This window comes from Penicillium taxi (genome assembly GCF_028828555.1).
Source record: "Penicillium taxi strain IBT 34144 chromosome Unknown utg000005l_segment0_segment0, whole genome shotgun sequence".
Taxonomy (NCBI): Eukaryota; Fungi; Ascomycota; class Eurotiomycetes; order Eurotiales; family Aspergillaceae; genus Penicillium; species Penicillium taxi.
In genome coordinates, this window is record NW_026643207.1 from 1,314,905 (window position 1) to 1,341,726 (window position 26,822).

Genomic DNA, 26,822 nt, shown 5'->3' on the forward strand with positions numbered 1-26,822 from the left:
TGACGAGATCACGATACCCCACAAAGTACTGGACATTTTTTTTTTTTTTTTACCTCGGCTTTACGATCTTCAAGCTGCTACTCGGGAACGCAAGTGTGACAGCTGGTAGCACACCGAATGCTGTATCACCTGTCTATACTTTCATACACAAACCACTATTGGTTTGGAGGGTGATCATGGAGTCCACCCCTGCTGTGGCACCTTAGCCTACCCACGATCTTTGGTTCCTGGAACTTTTCTTCTTGGTTACAGGTTAGAGCTTCAAGCAAGCGACACCAAGTCCAATCAAATGCCTCATTTTCGTCTGTGTTTGAGATCTGGATTGAATATGATGTGAGAAGATGCCAAAGAAAAAGAAAAGGTAAGAATTATGCTTAATAATCTTAGAGATGTACAAAGTAAACGTCACATAGCCGATTATGGAAGTCTCCGCAGATCTAATTGGGACTATCTTTTCTCTCCGCCTAATTAGGTTACGGGGAGACTCCGCTGTTTGATCTTTTTTTATCATCTTATCATTTTATCATCTATTAAATGAAGGGAGAAGTAATAACTCCGTTGTCGGCTTAACGACTTGAAAAATAGAAAAATAGAAAATAGGAAAATAGAAAAAAGAAGAAAAAAAAATTATTCCCGATCAAACCCAGTTTCGACTATGACACGTTCTTAACTATTTATCTCCAGCATTAAAAAAAAAAAAAAAAAAAAAGTATAGGTGCTTTTAGGGCTAACCTACGGGTCCTTCCCTACAAGAATTGGACTAACCCCATTACATCCAAGCCCCGGCCTTCACCTTTTCCTTTGAGAGCTCCAATCCCCTGTCCGACCCCCGATCTGCACATAATTACCATGGCGTCGCAAGGCAGCGAATCTCTCCGAGCTGACACACCAGATCTCGCTCAGAAATGTTCTCTTTTATCTCCCTTATGTCCTAGTGCCCCACCTGCCCCATCCACTTCAACCGTCAGCGAGGCACTGCTTCACGATTACGCTCTCCATATAGAACCCTCTCAAACACACGGCATCCATTCACCTCGAGTTTCGACTCCAGTTGCACCTGATAACAAGGCTCTAGCACCTCCGATTGAATCGACTCAAGAGGAGACCGCCGGCTGGTCGCTGTCCGGCTCGACCCTTGAGCGGTTTCGTCAAAAGTCCCTCTCTGGTCGTCGACCGCGAAACGCGCCAAAATCACTCTCCACCGATAGTATCCCCCGCCAGACAATCATGAAGGCCCTGGCTTCAAGATCTAGCTTTGGCAATGCTCAGAACAGCACGTTCCAAAGCCCTTGGTCGGGTCTTATCTCGAATAACAGCACCGGCAACTCCGGCCCCACTGGCAGTGGTAGCAGCACTAATAATGGCTCTACATCTTCAGAGGAGAAGGACCCGCAGCGCGGCAATAGCAATACCTCCCGACGACTATCCGCCGCTTTATCTAACCTTCAACTGAGCGATTACCTCGAACGATCGTCGTCCTCGGCGCGACTGGTGTTGCAGTCGCCTTGTTTCTTTCACCAGCGCTTCGATGACGCTGTCAATATTAAGAAGGTGCTGGAAGAGATTGCAGATGATGACTGGCTGTCGCATTCACGACTAGTCCAAACTGCAACGGGCGTGAGGGAGGTATCCAAGCAACTACAACGGCGGCCAATCAAACGTGCCGTTCGGAATGTCATGATAGTTACAAAGGCACGCGATAACAGTCTTGTACACTTGACACGAGAGGTGGCCGACTGGCTACTTTCAACTCCGCGCTATGGAAGTGATGTGGGTGTTAATGTCTATGTCGACGCGAAATTACGGGATTCGAAGCGGTTCAATGCCGCTAGTATTCTTCAGAAAGACCCTCGTTTCTTAAGGATGCTACATTTTTGGACTCCTGATCTCTGCTGGACCTCACCGGAAAAGTTCGATCTGGTCTTGACACTTGGAGGCGACGGAACCGTTCTATATACATCTTGGCTCTTCCAACGTGTCGTTCCCCCAGTCCTCTGTTTCTCTCTAGGCAGCTTGGGCTTCCTGACGAACTTTGAATTCTCTGAATATAAATCACATCTCAGCGCAGTGATGGGCGATGTGGGCATGCGCGTTAACTTACGCATGCGCTTCACATGTACAGTTTACCGGAAAGACCGGAGCAAGGGAGCAGAAGCGGGGGCAGTGGTTGAGGGAGAGCAGTTTGAGGTACTCAATGAAGTCGTCATTGACCGTGGCCCTTCTCCCTATGTTTCCAATTTAGAGCTATACGCCGACGATAACTTGTTGACTGTCGTCCAAGCAGATGGTGTCATCTTCTCCACTCCAACCGGTATGTTCTCTCTTTATTGGTCTCCAACGCATTTTAATTCTTTTTATCTGACTCACCTCCGTATCTAGGTTCCACCGCTTATTCTCTGTCCGCTGGTGGCTCTCTCATGCATCCATCCATTCCTGGAATCCTTCTCACTCCCATTTGCCCCCATACTCTCTCATTCCGCCCGATGGTCCTCTCCGACTCCCATCTTCTTCGCATCTTAGTGCCCCATACCTCGCGCTCTACGGCCTACTGCGCCTTTGATGGTAAGGGTCGCGTCGAGCTCTCACAAGGCGACTATGTCACCGTCGAAGCCAGCCAATATCCCTTCCCAACAGTCGTCGCAGATGGCGGCGAATGGTTCACCAGCGTGCAGCGTGCTCTACGCTGGAATACCCGCGGAGCTGTCCAGAAAAGCTGGGACGGCCGCGCTGACGATGCCGAAGAAGGTGAAGACGAACAATGGGACATTGACACTGAACCCTCGCCTGAAACCGATAGCGGCATCGGTCCGAGCGAGGATGGCGACTCTTTATGCCCCAATCCGATGCGGCGACAAATGAGTCTCCTCAATATGTGATTTCTTCTCACCCTCTTATAAACACCTTTATATACTTGGAATGCCGTCGTTCATTTCGGCATTATGACGATAATAATTAGCCTTCCGGATTTGATTCCTTACCATTTCACGCATAGATTCATGACTCTGTCTTTTTGGTGCCGTTTTTTTTGTTGGCCGGTGTTGGAGACTAGCGGTCGCTACTTAACATACATCCCTGTGGGATTGGTTCATTTCGGTTGAAACCTTGGAACTGCTTTATATTATTAGACAGTTGTCACTTCAATAAGAAGATAGCTTGTTGCAGTAATTTTGAAATCTCCCAGCGCAAGAAATATACATTGATATCAATCCTGATTCAAAACAAAACTTACATAGGTCTTCTCAGAAGCCTGTTAATGTTAAAAGCTTGAGCTTTTAACTCGAAAATGCGACTAAATCAAAACTCAGCTCGTAACAGAAGCTCAACTTCCAAATCATCAATCCCAATTCCTCATAATGTATCTCTTATCGCATAACAGCAGTATATTGATAAATCACCAATCGCAACTATCGGCCAAGAACTCCGCAAGCTTTTCAAGGTACTTCTTATCCTCATCATCAAAGCCTTCAGGCTCAGCGCAATCAATATCAATAATAGCAACCGTCTAGGCGAAATTAGTAAAAGATCCAAATTCCCTATTTTATTCTCACTCACCTCGCCTCGAACGATAATGGGAACAACAATCTCACTCCGACTCTCCGCGTCACAAGCAATATGGCCCGGGAACTCCAACACATCAGGCACAACAAGTGTTTTCTGACTAGCAGCCGCAGTACCGCAAACACCGCGACCAAAATTGATCTGCTGGCAAGCTGGCTTTCCCTGGAAGGGACCTAGTAGTAGAAGGTGGTCTTCTGGCGAGGCATATGTAGTTGAGATGGTAACGCTGCCCAGACTATCGGAGCCTTCGAGTGGCGGAGAAGAAACGGGCGAGGCGAGCGCGGGGAACTTGTCATCGCGGATATAGAAACCGGCCCAATTTACAGATGAGGATGGGCTTGGTAGAGCTGCATAGGCGTGCCAGAGGAGGGAAGAGACATTTGAGAGGTTGCTGACCCAGTTCCGTTGGCCGTCTAGGAGACCCTTTGTTTGCTCGAGGACTTGGGTGTAGATGTCGGCTTTAGTTTGGCCTGGGGTGAAGTATGAGGCGTCAGCGTGAGGCTGAAGGATTCAGTGTTAGTTGATATTTGTGGAAGATGCGATAATCCGCGCAGGTTTGGTCGCGACAATATCCAAGGGAATGACTAGAGCGTACCATATTGACAAGTATGTAGGATATGGAGATTTTGTCTTGTGAGAAGGTATAGCTGAGTCGATATTCACGAGGCGACTCGGTATCTTATATTGTGAAAATTGGCTCTGATCGGCATTCAGTCAAGGTTTGAGCCGCAGTGGAGAGATGGCAGCACTAGCGGGACATTACATACATTACATACATTACATAAATTACACACCCAAATGAACCCTCAAATCCCGAAAACTTCTCCTCTTTCATCAACAATTCTACCAAAACTGACGAATAAAAGAGAAATTGAATATCATAATACTAAAGCCCTTGAATCCCTCTATACTGGATTAAAACCTGATATCGCGAAAATTGGGCAAAGATTCGCGGTCCATCGCGGCCGACTTCTTCGACCCTATGATAGAAAATCGCTATTTGTTGTGAGCTCAATTCTACCCATTAAGTCTTCGTGAATAAATCGACTATTTCGATAAGGCAGAAGTATTAATCCATGGAATGGAAATCTAAATTACAACTATTTCGATTATTGAAGAGGCATATTTAGCATATTTAGACCGAACAACAAAACCACCATAAATCGGCAAACACTGGTTAAACGTTTCCTTCAACATTACCCCCGAGTGCGACCGTCTACGCCGACGAGATATTGATGTTGAAAGAAGTCTTGCTATTAATAACACTGTGGTTAAGAGGTGATTTCAAGAGTATAAACACGTGTTGGGTCCTCCCGCGCACCTGTAATTTATGTAATATGTATGTACTCCTTAAAGCCCGGTTTTTACCCGCTCCGTCGGCTTTCGCCTTTCACTTCCCTCAATACTTCTTTTACTTCTTTCAGGCTTTGACAGGTTCCAAGACTATGACCCATGGGTCCTGGAACTATGTTATTGCTATAATCTGTTCGTATTCACAGAATTCCTACTTCCACACTGGTAGAGTCGGTTGGACCCTTGGAACCTGTAACGGCCGTGGCGCCATTCCAAACTTTCACCCTTCGTTTCTTCAACATGATTTGTCAGTCAGCGCGTCAACGGCGTGTACCGAGCACGGGGATGAGATTCTGGCCATCTCCGACGCCAGTCATACTAATAGCTTCTAAGTTTCGGGGAACAGACAAAATGTTCGGCCGTGGTGCCAATAAACCAGGCCTATTAGGCCAGGCCATTGTCCAACTCACTTTCTTCTCCGTCCACTCGGATCTCACGAAGCTCGGGTGTGGGAATGTGTCGTTGAAACCTTGAACTAAACACCTTGGAGTGTTTCAAGAGAACGAAGCACGGGTTGATCTGAACTGATTGGTAACGGCCAGAATGCTCAACCTCAGACTTGATGCCTTTTATCCAGCAATCGGCATAGTTTGTGTTGAAGAAATGCTTTTGAATATGCACCTCATTTGGATTGATGCGCACCACAGGTCCTGCACTGATCAGTATTCTAGATACTGTTACAGGTAGAGTGGAATGTAGTACACACCATATCTCTGATGCATTCTTTCAATCTCATCCTCAAGGTAATCAGGTCCCCATGCAGCGAAGTAGATTTCGTATAAACCTGTCAAGGCAGCCCAGCAGGGGCCAGGGTACTCCTTAAGTGGATGTATATGCAACCGATAGACTGTCATGAGCAGACTATAGGCCAAAATACTACCTAGTAAGAAACACGCAATCATTTCATTTGATATCATGTTGATCGATGATTATTCTTGCGAAGTCCTTCACACGGCATTAATATGAACCCTAAACACACAAAGTCTTGTCGCATTTCCTCCCCCACTATCCCTGGCTTTTTTTTTTTTGCAGGAGACATACCGAGGATCTGTCTAAATTCCATTTGTAAGCCTTCACGAATTCGATGATTGGAAAGAATCTAATAAGAGAGATGATTTCGAGTACTGCAGAATGAAATCTGCATCTTCACATTTCCAGATGCCGGAGCACTTAGCTCCTGTTGCACAATCCTGCGGGAATCTGAAACGTGCATGCGGAGTTCGAGGCTCCTACATGGTTAGATACGGGGTGGATATATATTTATGAAGTGCGGAGTAATCACCTTGACTCTTTTGGTAGAGCTTCGTAGCCGTCCCACTCGGTTTGGCGCTAATTATGCAGATCCATCTATTTCAGACGTGATGCATACATCAACTTGAGTTCATAGAGCCGAGAAGCGAACCTACATGATAAGCTTTGGACAGCGCACACTTTGTCTAGGAAAAATTTGATAGGTCAGATCGGTGGATGATTTAAAGTAGCGGTCTACGATATCCGAAAATAAAACAATGACCTACGGAACCTTGGAAGCACTCAATGCACTGCGCATTGACAGATAGTTCTTTGAATTTTGAGGTATTAGAAAAGAAAATATTGAAACTGAAACACTGGAACGAAGTACTAAAAACCAGAATATACTTTCAATTGAATAAATTCGAACAAAGAATGATAAATCAGGAAATTAAGTAGCTATACTCCGTACAGACCCCACATATCCCATTATATTAGACTCCCGAGTCTTCTTGCTGAACATTAAATTGGGCGTCATACTTATTCCACGCAGCACAGTTCTGATCCATAGCATTCGGATCGACAAGACGTTTGATCTCATTGTAGCGTTCCACCCACTGCAAGGCAAAGCCTTCAGCAGTATGCCAGCCAATATGGCAGTGCATCAACCAAGTTCCAGGGTTATCAGTCACAAAAGCAATAAGCAAATGGCCAGAAGCGGGTAACAGGGCGGTATCTCGACGCGGGGGATTGGCTGTATTGACAGTTCCATCCCAGCTACCTGTCCCTTGCCCCAGAACAAAGAAGTCATGTCCGTGGAGATGAACAGGATGTGGAATGGGAAGCGTGGTGTTAATCAACAGATAAACCCATTCGTTTGGATTCGGCACTTCAATCACACCGCTGGAGTTGGAAAAGTCGGTAACTCCATTGTAGACTTGCAGCAAGGTAGGGTCCGACCACTCCACGTCAAGAGAGGTGCTGTTGAGATACCATTTGAAGAGATTATTGGAATTTTTGGCAATTGTGACGTCAGTCAGTGCTTGCCAGTCTGCAGCTTCGACGGTTTTAGGTACGACTGGGACAAGTTTTTTCAGATCTTCATCAACACAACCATCAACAAAAATGTAGGGCTTGGTGGTTGGAGCTCTGATATTAGAATCGTAGTGGAATATTCCTTTAATATTGTTCACGCTGAGGTTCTCAGAGCACGCCGTTTGGGGAATGGCTCGGATCCAAAAGTTCTTGGCCACTTTATGTTGGTTGGCAGTGACGATCACATCGTAGCGCTGGCCCATTGCAATATCAACGAAGTCTGTGGTGTAAGGCTTGATTGGCACCAGATCTATCGCAATGACTGTGAGTAGATGATTATCGATCATAAACTTCCAGTGTGTATCAATCGCGGCATTGACAAGTCGAATTCGATAGGATTTGCCCTTGGTAGCTCGCCGTGTATAGCGAGATCCAGTCACAGTGCTGTTTGCAGTGGCGTTCCAGACATTAGTTCCGTTGATGAGACCGTTGTCCAAAGTCGGCGGGCCAACAGTTTCGGCATGATGATACAGTTCATCCACGGTTTGATGAGACCAATCGTTAAGGAACATCAATCCCAAGTCGACATCATAGTTGGCACTCGCAGGTCCAGCGATGTTGATGCCACCGAACACACCCTCCCAAGCTTGGAGGCCAATGTGTGCGTGATACCACGATGAGCCGTATTGCACAGCACGCCATCTGTAGGTATACGATGAGCCAGGTGCCGTGGGACATTGAGTGATGGCTGTGACTCCATCATTTTGGTTGGTGTAGTTCTGGCGCATGCCATGCCAGTGGACACTGGTGCCGTTATGAGAAGTCGTGAGATTGTTGGTGACATGCACAATGACATTGTCCCCCCAATCAGCAAAGATCGTAGGACCTGGAATAGACCCATTGACAGCCATTGCAGAACGCGCAACTCCATCTGGAGAGACGGTCACCTCGTTGAGAGAGAGCCAATATTCTCGGGTGACACCTGTGTTGGGAACAACCTCATTATAGTCGGTATGGATGTCATAGTCACACCACTTCTGTCTCGTGTTGGCAGTGTTTCCAGAGCACCTTTTAGGGGGATTTTGAATAGAAGATGCAGCTGCCCCAAGGACATAAGATAAGATGAGGAACGATTGTAACTTCATAGTGAAGAACTAAGAAAGTAAAATGTACAAAGACTAGATGACAAAACGAATGTTGAAGCTTGTCATTTTCTGAAGATCCTTCTTATCCCTAGCACTTTATACACTTTCCTAGGAGTGCGACCAAGCACCAGACACTAGGCTGATTCAGAGTGAGCAAGGCCCAATTCACCTGCATCGGAAAAGACGTATCGAGAATTTACTTCTTCCTCGATTGAGGCTACATGGTCCCCAACTCCAAAATCCGATTTGAGGCCTCCACTAGAATTAACCCCGAAAAAGAAATCTAAACTCGTTTCAAGGCAAGATATCTATGGTCTGATCCCTTGATACCCGGTTACTTTTGCTAGAATGAGGTTAGTCACTCGTGTTGTTTCTTGACGATCTTTTTCGAGTACATGAGAAAGCAAGTGCTATGACAGCTTCAGCAACGCCAGAAAGGGCGCCTTGTCCGTTTTCCAGCCAAATAATGCATATTTTCTGACTTTGCGAGAATTTCAATTGGTTCGCATACTCTATAGCTAGGTATCAGGCACCTGGGCTGAGGCTGGGGGAGTGGAGTCTGCATTGTGCATACTTGTTATTAGGTACTGATGTACTTACAGCACTCGAGCCTATGGATCGGAAGGAACTTTGGGGTACATTCGGACATGCTAAGACAAAGACAGCAAAGTGGTAAGCAGAGTCCGTGCTCCAGTACTAGCGCCTTGGATACGCGGACTGAATATTGACATTACGATCTGAAATGGACGCTACTACAAGGAATCAGGGGTTACTAGGCGAGTGAACGCGTATGCATTGCATTTAGATGAGTTTATCAGCCTGGAGAAGAAAAGATATAACGAAACTCCAAAGCCCTAAGTTGACTATCTGCCTTTCTACTCTTTTTTATGTAAACTTCTCAATACTATTCACTCATTATACTTTCAAGATGCTATCGTCAATCTTTTTGCTTCACCTCTTTGCAATCTTTGGTCTCCTCTGCCAAGCTACGCCTTTGCATAAACGCGATTCTGGATTTGAAATCTACGCCTATGGTACTGGTATCAGTGGACTTCAAGTTCACTACGACGATGGTAAGAATATCTTCCGCGAATTCTTGGCTTATAGACTGACTTGTTCGATCAGGCAAAGCTAAACTCATTGATACATCACTTTATACCAAAAGCAATGCGGTTCCTGTCACATGTATGTACATTAGGTACCAGCAGTATGATTGTTATACTAACATACAAAATTTAAGTCCAAGTGTCGAGCTCAAAGTCCTATACCTGGATTGCAAGTAGTCAATCTGGGAATGTTACCTGGGCCCCAAAGACCCTTTACCTGGAGGACGACGGAGCAACTGCAACTGAAGTTGGCTTCACATCTGCCAGCAGCACGTCAGGAAAACTCACCAACGTGTTCTGGCTGTATGGACAGTCTGTCATAGTGAATGTGGACAGTGCAACTTTCTATGCTGAGCCAGTCGCGCACACTCCCGGCCACTACACTCTGTGCTGGAGCCCAACGGATGTATCGGGCGATGGTATCATTGTTACCTTGCGTACTATCGCGCCCTCTACCGATTCCGTCCTCAGCTGAAGAATGAGGTAGAATAAGCGACCAGGATTGCGGGGGACTAATGTAGAGAATTCATGGTCTATGTTGTAGGATGTTGACGATGGATACGAGGATAGCTGTTTTGTGGCGTGGGCCTTCTTGTCAGAAAGTACTATGTTGTACCTCGTTAGTGTTGATAGTTAGGAATATGAAATTCCTGTTTTGAACTTTTCACGTAGACTATTACTGCAAGAACCCCCTTCTGCGACAGTCAATTCCCGACGGTTGCTTCATGCCCCGGCAATACTACAAATGACCCATATCATCATGCATAATGATTGGACCCAATCACTCGAACATCTGGCCACGTCGTTTTAACGCCACCTGTCATTTTTCTTGGTAATTTCCAGCGAGATCATCGAGCGTAGAATCGGCACTTACCTGAACTAATGACACTAGTTACACCATCTAAAGTATTTCACCACTGAACGGGTCACACTACTGAACGGGTCACCCCACCAATTTTACGCGTCAGTCTGGTGTTTCCATTTTCAACTACCCACCATGCCCCCCCTAAATGCTCTATATGTCCAAGACAAACAGGATCAGGAGAATAGGGTCTTATTAGCTTACCAAGCTTACAAGAATGGCGATATATCATCAATGCGTAAAGCTGCAGCTATGTTTAATATACCATTTTCAACCCTCCAACGCCGCCATTCTGGTGTCCAATTTCGTCTTGAAACACACCCACCGCAGTCTAAACTGACTGAATCTGAAGAGGATTCATTACTTCAATGGGTCGTCTCTCTAGATGATCGCGGCTGTGCTCCTAGAACTAAAGATGTTGGTAGAATGGCTAATATCCTACTCGCCGACCGCGGAACCAACCCTCCTCTTACGATCGGTAAAAACTGGGTTACTAGGTTTGCGACGCGTTTACCTGAACTTAAGACGACCTATTCAACACCGCGCGATTTTACACGTGCGCGTCAAGAGGACTATAATGTGATCAATAATTGGTTCAAACTGGTTGAAAACACGATCGCAAAATATGGTATCACCACCGACGATATCTATAATTTTGACGAGACTGGGTTTGCGATGGGACGATGTGCGACCGCGAGAGTGGTTACTAGAGCTGGTTATTATGGTAAACGCGCAAAAAAACAGCCTGGTAACCGGGAATGGGTTACTGTGATAGAGTGTTTAGGCGCGTCTGGTTACGCACCTCCACCCTGTATTATCTTTAAGGGTAAGGTGATGATGCAGAGCTGGTTTGCTCCTGATCTAGGTTTACCACCTAATTGGCGTCTTGAGATTAGTCCTAATGGCTGGACATCAAATCAAATAGGGCTCCGTTGGCTTGAAAAGCTCTTTATACCTGCTACTGCTCGTACTAAAGGACGGTATCGCCTTCTGATCTTAGATGGCCATGGTAGCCATTTAACACCTGATTTCGACAAAATCTGCCAGGAGCATGATATTATACCATTATGTATGCCTGCGCATGCGTCTCATCTTCTTCAACCTCTTGATGTTGGGTGTTTTGCGGTGTTAAAACGCTCTTATTCTCGGCTGGTTGAGTCTAGAGTAGAGCTTGGTTTTTCCCACATTAGTAAAGGAGATTTCCTAGAGATATATCCTACTGCGCGTATTGAAGCATTTGCATCTGCTTCTAATGCGTTTGCTGCAACTGGAATCGTGCCACTTGACCCTACTAGGGTGTTAAAAAAGCTTACTATGCGCGTCGATACACCACCACCACCACCCTCTATAGGAAGCGATTCAAGTCGAAATTGGACACCTAAGACGCCTAGGACGCAGAAAGATTTACGACGTCAACACCAAGCTATATTACGCACTGTATCTCGAACGCCACCAACACCATCTAAGAGAGCATTAGACCAGATAGTAAAGGGTGCAAATTACCTATATCAAGAGAATGCTCTCTTACGCCTGGAAAACAGAGATTTACGCGCCGCCCATGAGAAAAAGAAAAAACAAAAAGAACGTCCGAATCGTCAATTAACAGTAGTAGGGGGTCTTACAATTCAGGAGGGATTAGACCTGGTTGACGCGTCGAATGGTGGCCCTAAACTTAATGATGCCAATTTACAAGAGGGCCAGGCGCCTGTAAGGGCGCCTGTAACCCAACGCCGGTGTGGGATATGTAAGACACCTGGACATAGGAGGGAAACCTGTCCTAGTAGGCCCATTCAGTAGTTTTTTTTTACTATATTACATAGTAAATAATGGAGTTATTGGGATTCATAAAAATAAGTGGGTCAAACTGACCCGTTCAGTAGTGTGACCCGTTCAGTGGTGAAATACTTTATTTAGGGCTAAATCCTTAGTTCGTGGTTTAGTGTATTTACATGTGGATCATTGAATCACCGCAATACCCGCTTAAGTAACCTTATCTCGGCAACCTGATTGAACTTTGCAATCGAGAAAAAACAAATTGACTTTGAGACAAACAAGCTCACACATGTAAAGTGTACCTGAATTTTTGATTAAGTATCATTCTATTCGCTTGGAATTGCCCGGAGTTACACGTTGGTACCTACATCCGCTGCATTTACTTCGTACAACCTGCAGTATCAAGTCATTCCTGAAACTTAAAAGCTTTGAAATTTCGATAAGTTGATACGGCAAGAAAAACTGCTTCGGAGATGCTTATCAGCTTATTGCATATGCACATGTATATTTTGAAACAGACTGAGGGTCCGATGGACAACCTTGGAACGGAGCAAATAATGAGAGAGGAAGTGGACAAACGTGACATCTGGAGGCTCAACCATCCTCTGGAAGCTGAGTTCAGTCCACCTTGGCACCTGCCCAAGTGCCCGCCTGGCCTTCTATTATTGTGATACATCACATCCACAGATACCGAGATAGTACGATCTGCTTAAAATAATCTAATACCTAGGTTTCAACCCCTAGTGCTTATTTATCCGTGAAAGTGGGCTCGATTCTCGAATGATGCTTATCAGAATTCGTATATAGTTATCATCAATCTGAAACTCGTCACATCAGCTAGGCAGTTGATATAAATGCTGGAGATCTTCGGACACGATCGATCTAGTGGATATCACGGTCCTTCCAGCCGAGATGAGTCGGGGCGCCCAAAGCGGCCAGAGCTCAATTGCTGCTTATTACTATATAATCATTTTTCAAAAAAAGACGCATTAGGTGTCAGCCCTACCTACGTCGTAGATTCCTAGTACCCCACCGTAATTGGAATGCAACTGCCGAGAAATGCTTCACGCTATTTCAATAATTACAAGCACCTTCCTATATGCAGTAGGTGATTTGTCACGATAATAGGTAATCTAGTGTCAAGTGCTTTTGAAATTTACATGGTCCGAGACCCTACATGGCTTGCAGTAGAATGTCGCGTGGGATAACTCAAATCTTCTCCGGAGTTGCCGTCTATACAACATCTCGCACGAACCTTGCACAGCTGAAGCCCAGGGCCGACACATGGCAAGATTATGAAAAGAACTCGGCTCTCCAGTGACTCACTACTCCGTAAGTAGCTGTTCAGATCAAGTATAAGTCATCGTGCATAAACTTCGTTAGTTAGAATAAGATACATACGCGTGGGGTATCCCGTGGAATCCGCCAATAACACCACCCGAGTCAATCTCTTTTCCGACATCGCCAACGCACACAGAGGTGGTGTTTGCAGACAGACTGGCCACTGGAGAGAAACACGCCTAAATAGACTGGTTTTGTAGTTCATTAGTTTCATACAACTCAAAGGAGTTTTGGTATAAAATAGGATGTTCAAAAATTAAAAGCTAGTCAAATTACCCGCTCGTATATATTTTACTTTAGCCTACGGAGTACAGAGATCGAGATCGTTAATTGTTCCCAACCGACTAAAAAAAGATAAATTTCAAAGGGAGCGTGGCATTCGACAAGGGATCAAAATGTATTATTATTTTTCTCTCTTTTCTTTCTTTTCTTTCTTTTCAGACAGGGATTGCGATAAGTCAATGGCGTCACGTTGCCGGAACCTCGGTCGATTAAAAGCTATTCAAGTTGATTAGTCCGTTGATCACTTTGTGAACTAGCGAATATCGCTTTTTTTTAATAGAGGGAAATTATTATGACCGTTCAAGTTTGTCCTTTGATGAAAGAAAGGGGAAATTCCCGGTACCTTGCTCTCAGATTCCAACCCTTGGAAGGCTGTTCTCTGTATAAAATCCAGACTTTTTGAGACCGAATAAACCCGTAATTGGAAAAGGGTTAAAACATGGAAAACTTGTTTTGGCCGTTACGCCTAGAGTACCACCCCCCTTCTTTTACCAGATGATCATATAGACACACTGAAACAGATCAGTGAATCCTGGGTATGTGTAAGCCCCTCAATTGTCGGTGCATTTGCTCCTTCTTTAATCTAGTGAAGGCCGTCTAGAAATACTAAACAGACCTCTTCGAAGCTTCTCAATTGTAAGATCTCTGCAAGATGGTTACTGTCGGTACACCGGTGGGTATAGCAATTCGATGAAGGTGATGAGAGGCTATCGCCCACTTCTAACACCTATTACAGGTTGTGCTTTACACCCCTATAATATCTTGTTTTCTCTTGAAGTGGTTGTAAATTCTGCTTTTCATTCATGGTGAGGACTAGATATTTATCTTACAAGTTGCTCTTCTGTCTGAGACGAATGTGTTCCATCGTCTAAGATAGGAGAGCCAGTGAAGACGGGACATCCTATTTGTATGTATATTGTTCAAGGTTGTTGCTTGATGCACTCCGAACAGGGGTTCGCGATGTGGTCTAAACCAGGGCGTCTTTATCCGATATCCCAACAGTTATGAAAGTCAGTCAACTGCAAGGCGATCAAAGTCGGCGATGTATGCTAGTAGACATTGCGGTTGTCGCATGTGATCGTCATTTTTCTGTGAACGCTGGAAGTCTCGAATAATGAGAGCACATTTCAATCGCACCAGGGAGCGCATGCGCAAAATTTGCTGCTACGAGGGCTTGAGTGGCCTGGTAGGCGGTCCGAATAGCAGAGCCGCAGGTAGCATGGCAGGCAGCATAGCAGGAGTTGCTGCCACAAGAGAATGAGCAGCCCGAAAAACAGTCGTAGCACTGATGATGCAGTGCGGCTAGTCGCAGAAAAGCTTATAGGAGAAGAGAGGCCGAAGTTACTGTAGGCACGGGAGCTACAGGAAGAGGAACAGAGCGGGTTGGCTAAACATGATCACAATGATTTAGAGTGGTTCAGGTCACTAAAAATGGCCTGGACTTGCCAATGTCAAGGGCACTCTTGACGCCTATCTTCTTTAAGATATTTCCAAATCTATCCCTTCCGTATCGCGGCGGCATATAGGGTTATAAGGCACGTACCATGTTACAATATTACAGATTTGGTTGCGTATTACTCATCTTACCCAGCCAGATGTCCACGTCCAGCGCTTACTAAAATCAGCTACATCGTCTATTTCAGGTGCAATAAGTAAATGCCTCAGTATCGGTGGGTATAGCAAGGTTGGTGAGAGGCTAACGCCCACTTCTGACACCTATTACAGGTAACGCTTTACGCCCCTATAATAGCTTGTGTCTCTGAAGTGGCTGTAAAATCTGATCTTTCATTCATGGTGAGGACTAGCTATTTATCCTACAAGTTGCTCTTCTGTCTGAGACGAATGTGTTCCATCGTCTAAGACAGAATAGTCGATAAAGACAGGACATCACAGTTATATGTATACTGTTCAAGGTTTTCGTTTGCGATGCATTCTGAACAGGGATTCGTGATGTGTCGTTTGTCCGATATCCCAACAGTATCATATCGTGGATAAATCACACTCTGAGGGTGATAGTCTCTTAGTGCCATATATTGCGGAAAAGTTTCCTGTTTCTCGAGATGTTGGCATCAGATAATTACGAATTAGTGTTGGTAACGGAAAATATCTATCTATTCCGTGACCGTGTATGTTGCGACAGCCGAGAAACAAGGCCATCAACAGACGGAAAGTATTTCGACCGAAAAAGCTTCTGCCGAGACAGCGACTCCGGAACTGGATTAGTATATCACGGCATCCTTGAACGATATGCATTCATCGCGAACGACACCCTTGAGCGATGCGCATTCGCGACAGTAATGTCCCGTCTTCACCGTCTCTTCTGTCTCGGACGAATGATGACATTCGTCCAGAGCAGAGGGGCGCCCATATACTATAAGTAGCTAGTTCTTTCATCAATGAAAAAGCAGACTTCACAACAGCCACAATATTCAGTACTATAGAGACCACTACACTTGGTGGTTTGTCTACGGTGTTGAGTAGTGGTTTGTTGAAGCTCACCAACTCCTTTCTACTGCAGTAAACTCCAATTCCCTTTTACTGCAGTAAGAACTCGAGCACCGTTCTCAGTAACGAGCGACTAGCTAGCTACGCTCGCTAAGCGAGCGACAACGTCTTCTTTGGCTAGGAAACTCGCCTGATTTGAATGCTATTGAGCCAACATGGTTCTTCTTGAAACGCCAAACTACTAAGAGAGGTGCACCTAAATCAAGAGCTCAAGCAATAAGAGCGTGAGATGAAGCATGGAATCAACTACCCCAGGAACGAATTCAGCAGTCGATTGAGTGGATACCGAGACATATTGAAGAGATTATTCGCTTGGAAAGAAGTAATGAGTATAAGGAGGGCAGAGATCATACAAAACACTAGATCAAATCATACAAGATATCACTGTCAATAAAACAGCTAGTCTTAGTTATGTATAGTTAAAAAAAAAGCAAAACTGCTGAAAATTTGAAATAGACCTCCGTAGTGATCGGTTTTATGAGCGAGTTGTCGGACTGACTGAGAGAAAGGAGGGGTAGGCAGTTTGCCGTACCATGGCAGCCCTTTTTCGTAACTGGCGTAGCATACTAGCGCTTACGAAACTACATATGTTAATGATTGGCTTGTCAAATGTGATAAATGATGCGTCGATAATGCGCACTTTATGAACCCTGTAGGCACCAATAATGCCGCAGGCGGTGATATGTAGCAGAATGATAAAAAGATATTTGACGCTAATTATAGCTATTTCCCGTCAAACTAGAATAATAACGCTCGATGATGACAACATATCAAATTCATTCTATATAAATATGGTCATCTCCTCAACATATGGGTCAGACTTTTCAGCTAGATGATCACAAATGGGGTCTACCATTAGCAGGTTGATGACCGGTGGTAGGCCAGGGGATATCAAGGGAGATATATGGCTACTAAAGGGTCGTACGAATGTTAATGACTGAACGCTTATTCTCTTGGTGTCCTTAGAAATCTGCGAGATGGTCAGTCTCTTTTGTTTCGAGTCATGTACATGTAATATAAGTCGAAAATAGTTTCACCACTTTACCTTCTTGGATTCTTTCTTAAATCCTACTTTGAAGCACATCAATCCATATCCGTAATAATGTGTTTTGGATATCAAGATTTATTATAAGGGCTTGTCGCAATGTATATTGAAATGTTTTCTATCGGCATGTGATACAATCACGAGACTTACTCACATTGCTGACTGCATTTTAGATGGCCACCGCCGAAAGCGCAAGAATCTTACGGAATGACATTTATCTCTGTCTTAGGCCACGGACTAATGCGCAAGTGATCACATCCAATGACCCCATGAAAAGTCAATCCACATATATGCCCGTCGAAGCGCCCGGGGTCCTAATCACTTATAAAGGGGCGATCAACCCGTCTATAAGAAGCTATAGAATTCTTAGTCAAGAATTTTCGCCTATTCTTCTCTATCAATTATTCTCTCGCTGTCAAAGATACCGCTTTTGAGCATCCGACATATTCAGACAGCTTCGATTCCTTATCACTATAACCTTCAAGAATGGCTGAAGTGATCGGTACCATCTCTGCAGTCATTACACTTATCGAAACTTCCATAAAAATCTATGATAGTGCTAAGAAGGATATCAAATTATCTGAGATATTCGAAACGGTTCGACGTCGGCTCCCTGTCATTCTACAGACCCTCGCTACATGTAAAGAAAATCTCGAAACGCGAAAAGACTCGATTCCCGAAGATGTTTGTGAAGCTTTAGACGCCACCCTCTATGTTTGTAAGATAAAAGCAAGAAACTTAGAGGAAATCTTTCAGAAGACCATACCCGGCGAAAACGACACAAGAGAACAACGATATTCAAAAATCCTCAGCAGACTCGGCAAAGGGAACAAAGTCGAAGAGCTCATGCTGAGTCTTACTGAAGAGGTTCAGCTCGTGATCAATCACGATGCGGTCAAGTCTGCGAATCAGAGTCAAAATGCTGAACTAAAAGATATCATAGAGGAGATGAAGTCTTTTATCTCTACACCAGATAAAGACAGCTCAACGATGAATTTCAGCACCGGAGGTGGAGCACAGATTAATAATGTCCAACGCGGCAGTGGGATATTATATGCAAACAACGGCGAGGGAAGACAATATGTTGGTGAAATCCAGAACTTCGGTAAGGACTAGTTAATTGGGTCGTCCTTGTATGCCGATAGAATTTGAGAAAGGAAATTCATTCTGCCACTTCTGCGATAAGATGGGCTTGTGTAGCCCATGTTGCTAGCCTTCGCTATCAGAGTTATTTAATTTGACTTAGTCAATATCGAGACCGAGAGACTGTAAATTCGGGAATCGATCGGATAAACTGGTAAGGTGATGAATGCTGGTGTGAAATAGATTTTCTGTCAGAGAAGAGCTAGATAAGGCCATATCAAAAACGTAGGTGGTTCAGGGATTTAGCATGATGTTTTGCTAATACCTCTAGAGTTGTCCTCGGAAATCAATGTCCAATAAACATTTTCAAAGGTGGAAGTTCCTTCAGAAAAGCTTGGAGCTAGTTTAACCGTTTAATGTAGGTAGAGTAGTCACTTGCATATAGAGAACGTCGATAGTAATAACTCATCTAACTCAAGAGTTTCTAAACATCTAGGAACTGTGATTTTAGGTAGTAATTGAATTCATTCAATGTCAACCAAGGATGGATATCTGAGAGTTTGCCACTGTAGTTTTGTGGCCCATAATGCGCGTTGTATTGTTTATTTTCTTCCTCTATCACGTTACTGGTACAAAAAATGCCGTTAGCTATATACATCTTTTCGCTTCATATAAAGTGTATTCAAATAATGTGGACCTGCTTTTTAAAAATATACAACGTATACTTATTTTTCTATAAAACTTACCCACATGCAAGAATCTCCTTTTCCCGAATTGTCTCGGTAAGCTAAGAATCAGTGTTATCAGAGTCTAAAGAAGTAGTATGGGACGAAGGATATGATGTTCGCAGCTTGTAACCAAATTACCACTGACCTTCGAAATAGGTCCTACTACGATTATTCACAATACCATCGTCTTCAAGGTCTCTCGGGTTCTTTCGAACTCTAGCCCCGACCTTCCTTTGATTATACCACTCCTTTTACTATTTTACTCCTGGTAGACTCTCAAGTCGGGAGGAATCGTACTTCGACTCGAACTTCCCCTTTGCTCTAGCTGGCCACCGAAGGCAGCCGAAGCTAGCCCCGAGGGACATTATACTCTCAAGTTTCCCTTTCCAGCATATCTAGATAGGGAATATCTAGCCCCGAAATGAGCCATATAACTCAGCTCCGGCTTTGCCTATCTGTAGCTCTAAATGGAGTAACGTCGTATTGAAGAAAGCCATACTTTCGGAGCCAGACTTCGCATATCCCAAGGTTTTCGTCACCAACCCTGAAATTAGCCCTAGTTCCCGGCTCTGGACTCCCCCATCCTTTGATTAAGCCTGGGAGGAGTCGTATCAATTCGATAGGAGTCATACTTTCAAAATCAACCTCTTGGTCTTCGTCTGGGAATCGTTGCCTCAACCCCAAAAGGAGTCCGACTTCGACTCAGGCTTCTCCCGCAACTCGTCCTTCTTCGAAGAAAGCCATTCACTCTGAAAGCTGTCGCCGCCCGTCCGATTATATCAATGTATCTTTTTTGCATATCCTGAGGTATACCGCAATTATTAGGTGTGGTTTTGTACTTGTCCTGATAAGTCGGTTTGAGCCGATCTTGACATCTCCACCCGGACAATAAGGCTTTTCGCGCAGCACATGAGAAACATATCCAAAAATAGCTCGCCCGGATCGCCAAGTAGTCACTCAAGATAATTTAACTACCCAAGAAGCTCAGCAGCTTCTAGAGAAGTCAGCAGATATTTACTCTAGAAGTTATTCAGGCTAAATCTTGATATCAAAATCAATATCATTCCAACACTACCATCGCCCACATAGATATGGGATTTGTAAATAGACTGAGACAAATTTTATAGTTTAGTATTTTTGGTTAAAAAAACACATTAACAAGTTATTTACCTATGTAAATAATTAACATCTACCGTGTGAAGATGGCGATTGTCATAAAGAGACTTAAAATCATTTCTAAAACCTTTGCTATATTGAATGGTTCCATAACTCAGTTGGTTAGAGTGTGGTGCTAATAGGACGTACTCAACCGTGCTACGCCAAAGTCGAGGGTTCGACCCCCTCTGGGACCAGTATTTTTGGGCCTTCTAATTTTTTTTCGCCACCTCCAGCTAATTGTTACTCAACCAACAACTATCAATATCGACAAAGATATTATTTAGATGATTTATTTATTTTCTTACTCTTAGATAGTTAGGCACAAGTCAAATGTTTTATGCTATTTTTCAAACGTGATTATACGAACGAACCTTGTTGTAAAAACGACCTGACATTTCCAAGGATTTCTGGAAATTTTATCCACGAAGGAAATTAATATCAGAAATGTATCTCTTTGGTCCTAAAGACAGTTAAAGCAAGAACCTTGGAAAGAGGAACTTCATGAAAATTGAAAATTGGAAGTCTAGTTCTGCATAGTTACTACATTCCGCACTCCATACTTCGTCACCCCACAGTAGATTTTCGATCTCAATCGTCTTTAGGTTTTGGCGCAACACTACTCCAAGTTCATCTTGTCATTGATTGAAAGTTGGATTAAAGTTTTTTAACTTTCTATCCTAATCCGATCAAGTCTTCAGCCGACAGCAGCCGAGTCGAACGGTGCATGACGTAGTTGAGGCTTTGGCTTTCTATACCGTCATCACTATAGTCCAAGGGATCCGCCCATTTAAACCCATTCTAACCCTGTATTTGATCTAGCCCCTGTCAGCTTTGGAACACTGCCGTTTTTTTTCTCAGCTGTATCTTAACCAGTTACCATATTCCAGGTAATACTTACCCCCGCATCTACCTGCATCCTGCATAATCCATCGATGCAATGGCTTTAAACGGCATCCAGATCGTCCTCCGTGCGTGGCAGGTATGTATCAAACCTCTTAAAGAGAACTAGAATAACTCCTGCTAATCAGGCGGTTTTTGTATAGTTCTTATGGACTCTCCTCATCCTTTCCCTTGTTGGTAACATGATCTCCGAAGCTTTCGCTGGAAACCCAAGCTCGATCAACTATACCATGTTCGTAGCGGCTTTCTCGATGCTTTCACTACTCTACCTCATTCCGGCTTCTTTCAACCCAGACTGGGCCATTCACCCAGTCATCATGATCGTTGTTGATGTCTTGAACTGCCTCCTGTTCTTCTGCGCCGCTATTGCGCTCGCTGCAAAGTTGGGGGCTCACTCGTGCAGTAACGCAGTACGTTTCGTTCCAACTTCCATACCCAAGGCCTTTGTTAAATTAACTCATTCTTGTCTAGCGTTACATTCTACGCAATGAAATCACCAACGGTTCTCTCAACCCGGCAAAGCGTTGTCGCGAGGCCCAGGCCTCGACTGCCTTCCTTTGGTTTGCCTGGGCGGGATGCATGGCATCTGTATTTATCTCGATCATGATGGCCCGCTCCGCCAATGTTAACTTGCGCGGTGGTGGTAGTCGCGGTCGCTCTTCCAGCCGTCGGCCTGACATGGCTCAGGTCTAAACCAGAAAGACACAGCGCAACTGGGAGCAAGGTCACAAAATCTCCTAGAAGAAATATCTAATCTTATGGTCTCTATTTAGGAGTCGATCTGGCCTTGGTGTTCCAAGGTGCTCATCTTAGGAGCTTCTTGGCTATCCCGTTCATAATTAACCGGGCGATTGTATGACTTGATGACCTGTGGAGGGAGATTGAAAGAATCTCTCTCATGACTTCTTCGACAGTAAAATGATTTAACGGGTGAATTATACTTCTTTAATTGGAATCGGCGCACTTGGAATGTCCTCGTGTCTCTAATAATATTGATTACTTTCTTGGAGTTCTATGCCAAACGTAGTAAAGTAGTTTTGGTATAAATATGGCCTACTTTAGATCCATCCTGCAGTAATCTTCAAAAAGGTATGTGATTTTATTCCCTCGCACTTCTAAGACGTTGCTCCCGCGACCTTGAGGGACCTTACCTTGTAATTAGTTAAATAGTAAATAAGTACTTTGGCTATGTACCTAGCTAACTTCAGGGCTGTAGTTTCACGAATGGACCGACCCCCAGGCACGAGCTAGAAATAAAAAATCGGGCAAACCTACTAAATATTACTGGGCATGGGTTTGCAAATTTAATTTAGATTCAAGTACAGGATAGCAGACATGACAGTGCCCGCATATCCATGGATTTATGTAGAGGGAGTTTGTTTTGTGGCGTATGGACTATACCTACTAGCGTCTTTGCTGACACAAGTTGACTCACAGTTGAATCGAGGTGGTAGAATACTGTTCAGATCCTTATTCTCCGACCTGGAGAAACTTCCATCTTCATTCATATTTCAGAGCTAGGGTTTAGTTGCGGGGCCTGCAATCTGCTCCACCCTAGGAATTTCCAGAATCAAGAGCTCGGATCCGTCTGCCCCCTCAACTCCCTTTCTTTACCTTCCCTATCTATCCCAGCCAAAATGCCCATTCAGTGAGTTTGCACATCATATTCAGGCATTTGGGTCTGTTAACAAAGCTTCCAGCTATTTAATTCTGCTATCCCGACAGGGGAAAGTGGTACGTCTCGTCGCCCACCTAATTATTGAACTGATCTGAACCAAGCTCACCCGAATTTTCTCCCAGCGCCTCGCAAAGTGGTTCACTACCCTTTCTCCCAAGGAGAAGGCCAAGATTATCAAAGATGTGACTCAGCTGGTTCTGTCTCGCCGCACACGCATGTGCAATTTCCTCGAGTACAAAGGTGGCTTCAATTCTGGGACACTCATAATTGGACCCTCGCTGACAGCTCTTTGACCTCTAGACTCCAAAGTCGTCTATCGCCGTTATGCCTCTCTCTTCTTCATCGCAGGATGCTCCTCCACCGATAACGAATTGATTTCACTCGAGGTCGTGCACCGCTACGTCGAGCAGATGGATAAATACTACGGAAATGTTTGCGAGCTCGACATCATCTTCAATTTCCAAAAGGCATACTTCATCTTGGATGAATTGCTATTGGCAGGAGAGATGCAGGAGAGCAGCAAGAAGAATGTCCTTCGTTGCATCAGTCAACAAGACAGCCTGGAAGATATGGAGGTAAGTCCCCCCGTGATTTCTGCCCATTAGAGCTAGGTGCTTGAAGGGATTCTGTATGTCTTCCAAAACTAGGGGATGCACATCTCTCTACCAATTTACCGCTGGTCTTTCTATTCCTTCCGTTTCACTCCTAGGTGCAATCGGGCTAACGCTCTCTGCCCCAGGTCGAGGAAGATGTGGTCACTAAGATCATGTAATGATCGGGACTGGCTCCTTGTTCTTGTTCTTATTTTACTTATTTTACTTGTTGCTTGTTGTACTAGCGATTCTAATTTGTCATTACTGATCAATACCACTACCATTCAGGAATCAGAAGACGTGAATCGCAATTTGGATCGAATTGGACTATGAATCTGACACAGAAACCGGGAAGTGAAGGGGGAACCACGGAAAAGGGATTCGAGCCCGTGAAGTCTATGTGGCTTCTCACTGGCTTATCCATCTCACGTGATACTACTCACTAATCGCACCCCCTCACCCCCCGTCGCATGGAGAGATATCAGTGGCTTCGACTCTTTATTCTACTCTACAACTTCACTTCTTCACTTTTCCCCTTTCTATTGGTCTTGAAATCCGATAGTTCGATTCTTTGATTCTTTGTTAGTCTTGTTGATACTGGTTGCGTCATCCGTTATCGGGCTAACTATCCCCGGCTCCGACGCGACCGCTCTCGTCATTCTATCACCACTCACCACTCACCATCTGACCCCGCGACTCCAATTTGTGTGGACACAACAGTCGCAGACTATATAATTAAATTTGTTTTTCTAAACTTTGAGAAGTCCACTTCAAATAAGCCAAGATGAAGGTATATCCACGCGCCTCCCCCCTGGTCACCAGGACCACGTCTCAATCGGTCTTCTCAACATCGCATGCAATATGTATTATAGTTCCTTCCACTCCCCGATTACGAAGATGTTACAAGCTCCTTGACTTTTGATACATCCGATTGCCATATTATTGGTTCATGTGAACTGTACACAATCAAGGCCGCCCGCGCAGATCGGAAACTCCATCAACACATTGAAGAATCGCTCGAAGCCCAATATGAATCAAACCTCCGCCTCTCTGCCTCTTTGTCTCCACCAAATGCCTCTGCCGCCGCCGCGGCCCTGAACCTCTCCCGATCGAGTCCATTTGGCCCTATGAGCGAGGTCTCCAGTCGCCGCACGTTTGCCTATCTGATTGCGACTCTGAACGCAAGCCATACCGATTACGAATTCTCAAACTTGCTGCGACCGGCAGACTTCCGTCATGAGCGCCATCTGAATCGTATTATGGAGCAATTCAATTCAACCTTGTCAAATCTCAAGCCCTGCGATGCCTTCGCGTTCTCACCTTCATCTCCCGCAACCCTGTCCGGTTCATACACCGATAGTCCACTTTGTGGACCGCGCATGTGGAGATTAGTCGATACGCACATGACGCTGAAGGACTGCGTCTGCTACTCTTACGCGCCCGATGGGGATTCATTCGAGGCTGACCAAGGAGCTCTCTGGAGCCTTCACTACTTTTTCTTCAACCCGCAGCGCAAACGCGTCACATACCTCTACCTACGTGCAGTTCCCCTCCATCTCCCTCCAGACGATGGAGTCTACACGCCCACCGAGCAATTTACTATGGACGATGCTTTCCTGACACCAGACTCTGATGGTAAGCGCAGCCGGTGGTTCTCACCTCGGGGAGAGATCTTTGAGAATGGTGATGAGATGGATGCCAAATCCAAGAAGTCTCGTCATGTTGTAGATGACGACGAGATCATGATCAGCGACGAGGATCAGCAAACCCCTGAGAAAGTGCGAGCAATGAGTGAGGAGATTGCAGACTCCATGGAAGTCTAGAGCCTCTCGCTCATGCCCGTCTTTTATAGTCTTTACTGTGTCTTTGTGTCTTTGATTCCTGATGTTTCTTGTGTTACTTGCCTCTTAGCTGGAGGCGTTTTGGCTGGGATTCCATGGACCCGTGGCGCATTCAACTGCAAATTATTTTTCACTATCCACAAGGGGAGTTACATGGACCAGCGGTGATTTTGATATAATCCTTGTACCTATATATTTTGATCTTGATGTTGGAAGGGTAGGTTATATCTTTCAATCACTTTGACAGACAGCTAACATTTGTGCAGATGGACGAAGTTTTTCATATTTGGACTACCTCACTATGTTTTCGAACATAGCGAGAAGGACCTACGATATATGGAGGAAGTGGGACTTTTTTTGCACCTATTGTTCTATTCTGATGCATGTTGATAATTGAAATATCATACTATTTTTTCTCTCATCAATAGCTTTTGGAATATGTATTCGCTGCATGCTGTTGTTACTCGGAAGCCTCTAGGGCCTAGTTTGTAGCTTTCATAAGTTTCAAGGGTTTATAGAAGTGCCTCTCAGTTTGGAATCGAGTCGACCAATGCAGTAAAAGCCTGCATAACATCCAGAGTTCTCTAAACTTCCAAGATTCGGAAGGAAACTGTAATCGGAAGAATCTTATAGGAAGGTATACTGAATTGCTAAAAGTTGAAACTAAAACAAGACTTTGAGGTCCAAAAAAGGGGAATTGGATCACAATGTCGTTGGAGAGAGACTGACTGCACTTCTAATAACCCGGGATTGCAAGGAGTTTGCTGGGTCAAGGTCAAGACAAATACGCGGGCTTAGGCGTAGATGCTTGAATGGCCTCAATAGGCACAGAATGCACACCCCTATCATCAGCCAAGGCCATAGACACCGTGGCAGTGGACATGCAATGCCGAACCTGTTCGTGAAGCAATTCATCGCAGGAGATTAGAATGGTGGTACAACTTTGATTCCTTACTAGATGCAAAAGTAGATATCTAGGTTGCTTAGAAACGGGTAATTAATCAAAAAGTTCAAGTGAAACTCGGACAGTGAAGATGATATCAGCTTGTGAGAATGTAAGTACCTAAGAGCTTGCCCTAATTAACAAGACGGGATTTTAGCGTATTGACGAGGCCCGAGGTGATAGATAAGACTATACACTAGGTGAAACCCTAAGAATTAGTTAGCTATGTGATTTTTACTATATACATAAAGCACTAACCACAGGTGTCGTAGTATGTTTTCAAATATTCGGCCTGAAACAGGCTAAGCTCTATCTCTTTTGAATAAACGAGGGCGAATCATCCGACAATTCTAATTAATAGTATGAATCCAATTGAGAACAAGATTCATTATCGCCGATCGGAAGCAAGAATAAAGCTGTAATCAATATATCCTATTCCGCTAAGGCCAAAAGGGAAACACCAGGAGCCACTAGAGTGTTTTAGGATTATCATTATTCACTATCATGGCATATCTCCCCACACATTGATAGCAGTCCGCCCACGAATGAGACATACTGATTTCATTATCAGCATGAACCGCTCTAGAAGTACGCAGGCTACGAAAAAATTATAAGGTTATGGGTTCCACCGCTGTCGCAGAAACCTTCTTCATCAGGAATGCC

The 26,822-nt window shown here is 44.5% G+C and overlaps 9 protein-coding genes across 9 annotated transcripts; 7 read left to right on the forward strand and 2 right to left on the reverse strand.

The window, feature by feature from the left end:
• Nucleotides 1-849: 849 nt before the first annotated feature.
• On the forward strand, nucleotides 850-2,876 carry N7495_007833 (putative NAD+ kinase Utr1; the record flags this gene model as incomplete). Its single annotated transcript, XM_057210484.1, has 2 exons — nucleotides 850-2,311; nucleotides 2,380-2,876. The coding sequence occupies 2 exons, from the start codon at nucleotides 850-852 to the stop codon at nucleotides 2,874-2,876; spliced, it is 1,959 nt and encodes a 652-aa protein (XP_057060027.1).
• A 515-nt stretch (nucleotides 2,877-3,391) lies between these two features.
• N7495_007834 (GAF domain-containing protein) lies at nucleotides 3,392-4,156 on the reverse strand (the record flags this gene model as incomplete). Its single annotated transcript, XM_057210485.1, has 3 exons — nucleotides 3,392-3,502; nucleotides 3,553-4,059; nucleotides 4,154-4,156. 3 exons carry the CDS (start codon nucleotides 4,154-4,156, stop codon nucleotides 3,392-3,394), a joined length of 621 nt encoding a protein of 206 aa, XP_057060028.1.
• A 739-nt stretch (nucleotides 4,157-4,895) lies between these two features.
• N7495_007835 (uncharacterized protein) lies at nucleotides 4,896-5,243 on the forward strand (the record flags this gene model as incomplete). Its single annotated transcript, XM_057210486.1, has 1 exon — nucleotides 4,896-5,243. The coding sequence occupies one exon, from the start codon at nucleotides 4,896-4,898 to the stop codon at nucleotides 5,241-5,243; it is 348 nt and encodes a 115-aa protein (XP_057060029.1).
• Nucleotides 5,244-6,635: 1,392 nt separating this feature from the next.
• Nucleotides 6,636-8,321, reverse strand: N7495_007836 (uncharacterized protein; the record flags this gene model as incomplete). Its single annotated transcript, XM_057210487.1, has 1 exon — nucleotides 6,636-8,321. The coding sequence occupies one exon, from the start codon at nucleotides 8,319-8,321 to the stop codon at nucleotides 6,636-6,638; it is 1,686 nt and encodes a 561-aa protein (XP_057060030.1).
• Nucleotides 8,322-9,249: 928 nt separating this feature from the next.
• Nucleotides 9,250-9,902, forward strand: N7495_007837 (uncharacterized protein; the record flags this gene model as incomplete). Its single annotated transcript, XM_057210488.1, has 2 exons — nucleotides 9,250-9,394; nucleotides 9,562-9,902. The coding sequence occupies 2 exons, from the start codon at nucleotides 9,250-9,252 to the stop codon at nucleotides 9,900-9,902; spliced, it is 486 nt and encodes a 161-aa protein (XP_057060031.1).
• A 7,819-nt stretch (nucleotides 9,903-17,721) lies between these two features.
• On the forward strand, nucleotides 17,722-18,351 carry N7495_007838 (uncharacterized protein; the record flags this gene model as incomplete). The annotated part of the gene is made up of 1 exon (XM_057210489.1): nucleotides 17,722-18,351. One exon carries the CDS (start codon nucleotides 17,722-17,724, stop codon nucleotides 18,349-18,351), a length of 630 nt encoding a protein of 209 aa, XP_057060032.1.
• Nucleotides 18,352-21,141: 2,790 nt separating this feature from the next.
• N7495_007839 (MARVEL domain-containing protein) lies at nucleotides 21,142-21,797 on the forward strand (the record flags this gene model as incomplete). The annotated part of the gene is made up of 3 exons (XM_057210490.1): nucleotides 21,142-21,183; nucleotides 21,248-21,514; nucleotides 21,576-21,797. 3 exons carry the CDS (start codon nucleotides 21,142-21,144, stop codon nucleotides 21,795-21,797), a joined length of 531 nt encoding a protein of 176 aa, XP_057060033.1.
• Nucleotides 21,798-22,741: 944 nt separating this feature from the next.
• Nucleotides 22,742-23,554, forward strand: N7495_007840 (AP-1 complex subunit sigma; the record flags this gene model as incomplete). Its single annotated transcript, XM_057210491.1, has 5 exons — nucleotides 22,742-22,752; nucleotides 22,805-22,838; nucleotides 22,884-23,022; nucleotides 23,083-23,357; nucleotides 23,522-23,554. The coding sequence occupies 5 exons, from the start codon at nucleotides 22,742-22,744 to the stop codon at nucleotides 23,552-23,554; spliced, it is 492 nt and encodes a 163-aa protein (XP_057060034.1).
• Nucleotides 23,555-24,159: 605 nt separating this feature from the next.
• Nucleotides 24,160-25,198, forward strand: N7495_007841 (RNA polymerase III-inhibiting protein MAF1; the record flags this gene model as incomplete). The annotated part of the gene is made up of 2 exons (XM_057210492.1): nucleotides 24,160-24,165; nucleotides 24,248-25,198. 2 exons carry the CDS (start codon nucleotides 24,160-24,162, stop codon nucleotides 25,196-25,198), a joined length of 957 nt encoding a protein of 318 aa, XP_057060035.1.
• Between the last annotated feature and the right edge of the window lie 1,624 nt (nucleotides 25,199-26,822).